The following is an 8,916-nucleotide window of genomic DNA, read 5'->3' as shown; positions in this document are numbered from 1 at the left end:
GCAATGCATTAGAGTCATCACCATTCATCGATAATAGGAGGTTATAAACATGTTCGGTGCCAGGAAGGAGGATGGAGTTGTGGCAAGGCCGAAGACAAATGTTTTGGATAACCTCAATGGAACGAGTAACCAGGAAGATGCATATCGAGTCAGCTCCGCCCTCAGATGGGCTACCTTGCATCCACACTGTCGATGTGGGGAGGAGCCCAAGACTGCGGTAGCAGAGGGTACGTAGATCATGCCCCATCACATGACAGAGCCAGCAAAAGGTAAATTCCAAGGCCAGGTGTAAGGAACCAGCGGTACTAGCAATAAATCCAGCAGATACCACTCTATCCTCCAAGGAGATATTTCCATTTGCACACATAGATGATGAGATATTATTATTCTTAGCTATAACCATTGTGATGCATGCATGTTAGAAAGTATTAAGGTTGACACGTTTGTGATGAGAAGCATGTAGGGGTAGTATAGGGTATGTAAACATTGTAAAAAAAAAAAACATTTTTATTATTACACGTAAGTTAATTCCTAGGTATATGACAACCGCCTAAATTTCCTTAGGTCACAACTATTTAAGCCACAAGCCACATGTTAGATGCACTAGTAAAAAAAAACATTATATAGAAAATTACATAATTAAAAATATGATAAAATATCTAATATTTTATCTTTAGAATATTAAAAAGATATAATTTTTTTATTTATTTTTTAAAATATTTCCGTTAAACTTAAATAAATTATTTGAATATCAATCCAAATTTATTTATTTTCACATCAATTTCATATATATATATATATATTCTATGATATGATATGATGTTGACTACAATAAAATATTTCAAACATTAAAGAGAATAAGTAATTGAAAGTAAAATGTTCAATTATTCAAGGGAGATGTGTAATTTATTCAAATTTTTAATATAAATTTATATGTGCATTTAAAATAATAATAATAATAATAATAATGAAAATTTAACATAAATTATAAACAAAATATTTGACTACTCATATTAATTTAAATATATATATATATATTAATTTTGAGTAAAATCCAAAAAAATTATTTATCAAAATATGACTAAAAATATTTCATTACATTAAATTCATTTATATCTTTAAAAATACAATTTAATATATATAAAATAAAATTTATTAAACACCCTGATATAAATTCTTTTTAAAAATTTTACACTATAATGATCTCAGAAGAAAAAAAAAATAAAAAAATCCTTATCAATACATGATGTTACGATTACGACATCATCAAGAAATATTTAATTTGTTTTATTCATATTGAAATTTCTAATTTGCATCGATTGTCCTTGTCGAAATAGATCCGAGAGCTCTCCGGGAACAGGGCCACGTGCGAAGCAGGGAACTAGGGTTACAGCTATCTGAGCGGGTTCTTCATGGCGGAGCGCAAGGGAGGGAGCTCCACTCCCTCCTTCAAGCAGATAGTGACTAACAGAGGCAAGAAACCCGTTGAGGAGGATAGAGATCCCTCTGAAGAAGTAAGGCAAAAAGACAAAGAAGAGGGGCAGAATGGCACCAAAACCAGGGAAAGAAACTACACTAAAGACAACAAGGAAGAAGACAAAGAACAGAATATAAAAGACAAAAAACCAAAGGGACCATGCAAGCCCAAATCCTCAATCGTGCCCAGAGTAGTGTTGAATGACCCTGCGCTTTGGGCGCATAGGGACCACATGCAGACGTATGCAATAATTTGTAAGTTCATGGGCTTATGGCCCACTGAAAAAGCTTTACAAACATGGATTAAATACAACTGGAAACCAAAAGGTAGCATAGAAATTCACCTGCGATCAAAAGGTTTCTTTACTATAGTTTTTGCAAATATTGAAGACAAGGACAGAGTGATTGGAGGGCCCTACTTTTACGCAGCTGCAGGCCTATATATGCGACCATGGGTGGTGAATTTTGTCCCAGAACGCAAAACCTTCACCTCAGTTCCGGTTTGGGTAAGACTCTTCTCTTTGCCTTTGGATTATTGGCAACTGGAATCCTTATCTACCATAGGAAACAAGCTAGGGCATTTTGTCAAAGCCTTGAGGCAACTAGAAGAGGAAGATACACATCCTTTGCAAGGATATGTGTGGAGATGGACCTCTTTGGAGCACTGCCAGATGAAGTAATATTGGAAGTGCTGGATGAAGAATGGGTACAAACAGTGGATTACGAACATATCCCTTTCAGATGCCGTAAATGCCATGAGCATGGTCACCTATTCAGAGACTGCCCTCTCAGTAAAATAGGAAACATAGGTAAAACCAACACCATGAAGGATTCAGAAAGCTTCCATAAGGTGGTCCAGAAAGGAAAAGGGAGCAAACGAGGACCGAAACTATCTCAGACAGATAAGCATCAGGCCAGTCAAAATAGGTTTCAAGCTCTAGAAGAGGAAGAAATAGCGGAACAAGCAGATCAGGTCCAAGTAGGCAGTCCAGTGGAGGAAGAAAAAGAGGACAATGTGGAGCAAACACAAAATAGAAATAAACAGAAAGAAGATATAATGAGTGATATGGAGATGGAGGATCATGAGCTATAGGAAATTCTGGAGAAAGAAAATCTAGATCTAGAAGGCTTCCTGAAACAAGGAACCAAAGAGGGAGTGGATTCACTACCTCAAGAGGAGTTCCATAGAGTTCAACAGCTGTTCATCTGGAAAACTCAGAACAAAGGATTTGAAAAGCTAAGGAAAAATGAAAAACAGGGCAAGGAGGGGGTGAAAGCTATGAAAGCCACACCAGGATTAGCACCAAGAATCCCAGGAAAGAAAAGAGGCCAGAAAAAATAGAACGAGCTGCTGATGGAATGTGGAAAGCTAATGATAGATTCAAGTAAGATGAAAGAGCTTTCCAGCTACTCCTTTACAAATCTTTGATAATGAAGTTCACATCTTGGAATATAAGAGGTCTAGGTAGTAAAAGAAAACAAAGACTATTAAGTAACAGAATGAAACAAGAAGCCTCGGATGTGATCTTCATTCAGGAAACTAAATGTTCCATTCAAAAAGTAAAAGAGATTCACAGTAAATGGCTCAACAGATTTGAATTCCTGGAGGTCAAAGCAGAGAATACAACAGGAGGAATTCTCACGCTTTGGAACCCCCAAAAGATCGATATGATAGATGTTGAAGCATCTAGAGATTATCTTTCAGTGATCATTCAGCCAGTGGGAGATAAGGAATTGTACCTGGCTACGAATGTGTATGGCCCACAAAGGCCGGAGGGTAAACTCTTGTTTCTAGATTCATTGCAGAAGCTCAGAGAATGGCATGCAAATATCCCCTGGATCCTAGGGGGTGATTTCAATATGATAAAAACGCTATCGGAGAAAAAAGGAGGAACCAGAATTCTAACCAAAGATTCTTGGGCTTTTCAATCCTTCATAGATAGTATGAGGCTCGTGGATATTGTTATGAATAATGGTACTTTCACCTGGAACAATAAAAGAGGAGGAGAGTCTCAAGTAGCCTCCAAATTGGATAGATTTATAATTTCAGAAGATCTGATAACCAAGGACAAGGACATAGTTGCGAGTATTCTTCCCTTTGGAGGCTCGGATCATTGGCCGGTTCAACTGGACATTCAGGGCATTGGCAAACCTAAGAATAGACCTTTCAGATTCGAGAATATCTGGCTCTCCCACCCAGATTTCCATAATAACATAGCCATCTGGTGGTCTGAAGATTTAGAAGTTCAAGGCACCAGAATGTTCCTTCTGCAAAAAAGACTCAAACACATTAAACTCCGGCTCAAGGAGTGGAACAAGAAGGAATATGGCAACATTTTTGAAGCAAAAAAAATTGTGGAAAGGAAAATGCAGAACCTCAACCAAACCCTGATTATAGAGGGTTTTGATAAGGAGCAAAATGAACTGGCAAATAAATATCATCAAGACTGGGAGAACCTCTATAAACAAGAGGAGATTTTCTGGAGGCAGAAATCCAGAGTGCAATGGCTAAAAGAAGGAGATCGCAACACCGGATTCTTCCACAAATCCACTATGGCGAATAGAGCTCACAACAGGATTTCTTCTATTAAGGACAAGAAAGGCAATATGCTCAGCAAGCAAGAAGAAATCGAAGCAGTACTGGTCCAGCACTTTCGAGGCATTGCTCAGGAGACCTGCTCCAACAGAGATCAATCCATCAGGGATATAGCTAGACATATACCTAAGCTGGTTTCCAAAGAAGACAATATCAACCTCAACAGACCAGTATCAGAAGGGGAGGTCAGTGAGGTCCTTAAAGAGATGCAAAATGGCAAGGCTCCTGGTCCGGATGGGTTCAATGTAGACTTCTTCAAAGCCTGCTGGACTATAGTAAAACAGGACATTCTGAACGTGGTGGAAGACTCAAGAAGGGATAAAACTATCCTGAAGGTGCTTAACTCCACCTTTATCGCCCTGATCCCCAAACAGGAGGTTTCCCAAACACCAGAAAGATTCAGACCCATAGCCCTATGCAATGTTGTCTACAAAATTATTTCCAAAGTGGTTGCCAATAGACTCAAACCCCTTCTTCCCTCCCTGGTATCTGCAGAACAATCAAGATATGTGGAAGGTAGACAAATCCTTGACAACATCATTCAAGCTCATGAGGTGGTTCACTTGTTGACAAGCAACAAGAAAGCTGGAATGATCATGCAACTGGACATAGCCAAAGCCTATGATAAGCTAAACTAGACATATATCAGAAAAGTTCTCACTGCTTTTGGGTTTGATCATAACTGGGTCAGATGGGTCATGGCCCTAGTTACTTCACCCAGTTTTTCAATCCTGGTTAATGGATCACCCTCGGAGACTTTCACTCCTTCAAGAGGCTTAAGGCAGGGAGATCCACTCTCTCCCTTTCTTTTTATACTCATGATGGAAGGGCTGGGACAAATGATCAGACATGCCAAGGTAGAGGGTGCAGTCAAAGGTCTCCAACTTTCTGAAGAGGGTCGTGCCTTAACCCATCAACAATTTGTGGATGATACCATGCTGCAAGGAATCCCTACGGTCAAGGAAGCTCTTGCATATAAGCAAATCTTGAGAGACTTTGCAATGGCTTCAGGTTTGGAGGTAAATCTTTCTAAATCTAAGATTTTTTTCTTTAACACTCACATTGCCATTCAAAGAAATATAGCCAGAATCCTGGGCTTCCAAAGAGAGCTCCTCCCCTCGAAATATTTGGGTGTTCCTCTTACGGCCAAACCCTTACACAAGAGTATATGGGAACCTGTAATTAACAAGTTGCAAGACAAAATCAGGAAGTGGACTTTTAGATCTCTAACTTTGGCAAGTAGATTAGCGCTGACCAAAGTTGTCCTTCAATCCATCCCTGTCTTTATGCTATCTATTCTCCCAGCTCCTCAAAGTGTCCTACATCAGCTCAGATCCATTCAAAGGGACTTCATGTGGGGTAAGGGGGAGGATCATAAGAAATGGGCCTTGGTGGCTTGGGATAAGATCTCCAAACCCAAGAGCTTTGGTGGGCTAGGTTTGGATGACCCTGACATACTCTGTAAGGCTCTAGGAGCCAAATTATGGTGGTAATGGGTTAAAGAGCTAGAGGCACAGTGGGCAACTGTTTGGAAAGAAAAATATGCCAGCACATGGCACAAGCAGGATCTAATAAGAATGTCTGGTCACAGAAAGGGCTCGCACATTTGGAACAAGGCCTGGGATAACTGGAGTTTGGTACAAGGAAATAGCTTTTGGGAAATAAGAGATGGAAATCTCGGCCTATTCTGGGAGGATAGATGGCAACAAGAATCTATTTTATTAAACGAAGACCTTAAGGATCTAAAGGAAAACACTGATAACAATGGACTTTCTAAGGTCAAAGACTTTTGGGAGCAAACCAATAATAATGACAAATGGAGACTCTGGAGGAATCTTGACTTTAGGGACAACAGCACCCTGAAGGCTAAAGCAGAAACTCTCAAGGAAATGTTAGATCAGAGGAAGATTCTGAAATTTGAGGGCTACAATCAGCTGAGATGGGGCAACAATAATGAGGGGGCTTTTAACCTCAAGGAAGCAAAGCTCATTCTCCTTGAGATTAACTCTAAAATTCTGAATAAAACCTGGCTTAACCTTTGGAGACACAAGGGCTGGATGAAAATTAGACTATTCATGTGGTTGGTTCAGCATGGGAAAATCTTGACCTGGGACAACATGAGGAAGAGGGGTATTTTGGGACCCTCCAGATGCCAGCTCTGTGAGCCTCATGAGGAAACTATGGAGCACCTCCTCAACAGCTATATGTTCTCCTCTAGTCTGTGGGATTCTTTTGCCATTATTTTCTATCAAACGGATAGAGACGAAAATAATATCTGCAGCACCCTAACCAACTGGAGGAGAGATTTTTCAGACAACTTAGTTCTCGCCACTGCTTGGACTCTCTTTCCGGGCTTCATTGTTTGGAACGTTTGGAAAGAGAGGAACGACCGAATCTTCAAAGATGACAAGAGGACTTCCCATTGCTTTTTTGAGCTGATCTTAAAACAACTCAAGGAAATGGTCAGCACCTCAGTGCGAAATTTCCCTAAGAACCCCACTTCGGTTACCGACTTGAAAATTCTCTATGAGCTAGGCCTGCAAAACATATCTCCTCAGGGTTTGGATAGAAACCTCATCTCCATAAAGAATACTAACGATATTTGGCATCCTCCCCCAAAGGGTTATCTGAAATTCAACATAGATGGAGCTTCAAAAGGCAATCCGAGTACCGTTGGTTATGGAGGGGTGTTAAGAGATGAGAAAGGTAGTGTCCTTTTCATTTTCCACTATCATCTAGGGCAAGCTACTAATAACTTGGTGGAATTGATGGCTATGGAGCAATGTTTGGATTTCTTGAATCAGGAAAACAGGCAAAATGTAATAGTGGAGGTAGACTCTGAACTTATCATCAATACAGTCAAGAAAATCAGCGGGGGCACTAAACCAGTAAGAGCCTCAAAAAATTGGACACTGATTCAGGGATTTCAGCGGATACAACACCACTAACAGAGCCTTCGTACAATGGACTTTAGGCATGTTCGAAGGTCGACGAACAAGTTGGCAGACTTGCTTGCCAACCAAGGTGTTATCAGCACAGAGGACAAAGTGGCTTCAAATTGGAATGAGTTGCTGCGGAGCAAGATTAAGGAGAGTTTACATGAACAGGGGGAAAGTGATAGGTCGGAATTTTGTGGCAGAGCCTTGGACCATGAACCAAGTTGACTCGACCTTAGGGATGTATAGCCTGTCGAGGGGTCGTGTTTCTTTTCCAACCAGCTTTGTGGTGGACGGTTCCTCCGTCATTAGCTCGGGTAGGGCAGGAGTCTAGATTGGCACTTCCGGCAGACGCTTTTCTGGAAGTCGGCAAACCGGGTATGAAGAGATTTCCTGGTGATCGCACACCCTGAAGGTAGAAAGTGGTATTCTTAATTTTGGCAGTGATTCCTATCAGGAGGAGACACGTGGCGGTGGGGCTGGTTTGAATACCGCCCTCATCGCTGGCTAAAGCTCGACTTTCTTTGTGGTTGCGATATGAATCCTGTCCATCCGATACATTTTAGAAAATCAACGGTGGCAAAAGATCGTGCACGTTGGGAGATTGGCCAGTTAAGTGGAGTGCTTCTTCCCTCCGCGTTTTTGTCTGGGGACATTGATTTGGGCCCGCTGGATATTCTTTGTAGTTTAAGGAGTACACCTTGTTTGGTAGTGGGGTTTGTGTGGACCCACCTTAGATGTTTAGATGCTTAGGGGCACGGTTCTATCCATGGCCCGGGGGCCGGTGGGGTCCTTTTTTATTTTTGATCAGTTCCACTACTCTGATTCCTCTTTAGCCTCTTCCTATTCTGCTTTGCTTGGTGGAAAAGCTTGTTTTTTGAGAGGGTCTCTCTCTTTTGCCACCTGTCTGGGTGGTTTTTTGTAAATTTGTATTTTATTAATGATTAAAGAAGGTCCCACTCTTGCTTCAGCAAAAAAAGAAATTTCTAATTTACATCTCCCTTTTATACAGTTTAGGCTACCGGTTCATAAACTCAAGGTTCAGATTTGGAGAAGATGAGGGTATACACCCCTAAAGGATACAAAACACGAAACGTAAACTCGTAGTTTAACGGGGTTTCGAATTTAGTTGGAAAGTAATGATTTTTTTTAATAATTTTGTTAATATAGAGATAATACTTTTGGAAATCTTAATTATAACGGTCAAGGTAGAAGATTTTGGGTATCTAAATTTTTTTACGGTGCTAATCCATTGGTTATCCATAAAAACAAGATTCAGACATTCAAAATTTTTCTTTCAAGATTTTGGCCAGTTTTAATTCCCAAGGAAAATTTGCCAACTCAGTGAACAACGCCCTGGTTCAAAACTAAATAGCACAATAATTTTAAATCATTTTCATAACGAATATATTTATCTATTACAAATATTCTTTATAATGAATATATTTAGTCTTTGCTTATAATATTATTTATTGTTTTCTTCAAACCCTATTTGAATCACCAGCCCCTGTACGTTTTAGTGAGTAGTGATAAATAGACATATGGTCGGGCTTTCAGGATCCAAGAGGACTGAGACTTGTTGCGCTCACATTCGATGTCAGTAGAAGGGCGCCTCCATTGATGTATCACTTACAACTACAGTGATGTTCGACAACTCAATGCGCATGGTGCTTTTCTGGCCCATGAAGCATGGACGCTATTGTTTCGCTGACATTTGTCCAAGCCGCAGGACGAAGTACAGGTTCAGCTGGGTTTGATTTATTACTCACAGATATAACTGTAATTAATGTATATAATTTTTTATAAATAAATTTAAACAAAATATGTTTTTAGTATAATAATATTTTTTTAAAAATGTTTTTAGTATAATAATATTTTTTTTTTAAATTGAAAATATGGATAAAAAAA

The 8,916-nt window shown here is 39.7% G+C and overlaps 1 protein-coding gene across 1 annotated transcript; it reads left to right on the top strand.

Moving 5' to 3' along the window:
- Positions 1-6,252: 6,252 nt before the first annotated feature.
- On the top strand, positions 6,253-7,020 carry LOC149249018 (uncharacterized). Its single transcript, XM_089451672.1, has one exon. The coding sequence runs from the start codon at positions 6,253-6,255 to the stop codon at positions 7,018-7,020; it is 768 nt and encodes a 255-aa protein (XP_089307798.1).
- Positions 7,021-8,916: the final 1,896 nt, after the last annotated feature.

Source organism: Pinus tabuliformis, chromosome 7, assembly GCF_031772625.1.
Source record: "Pinus tabuliformis cultivar Carrire ecotype Pingquan chromosome 7, CPIR1, whole genome shotgun sequence".
Lineage (NCBI taxonomy): Eukaryota > Viridiplantae > Streptophyta > Pinopsida > Pinales > Pinaceae > Pinus > Pinus tabuliformis.
The sequence above is the reverse complement of the archived record's forward strand: the minus strand, read 5'-3'. Positions and strand labels throughout refer to the sequence as shown.

Excerpts from the sequence above, each read along its gene's own strand:
- LOC149249018 (XM_089451672.1), top strand. The coding sequence starts at position 6,253 with ATGGAGCACCTCCTCAACAGCTATATGTTCTCCTCTAGTCTGTGGGAT.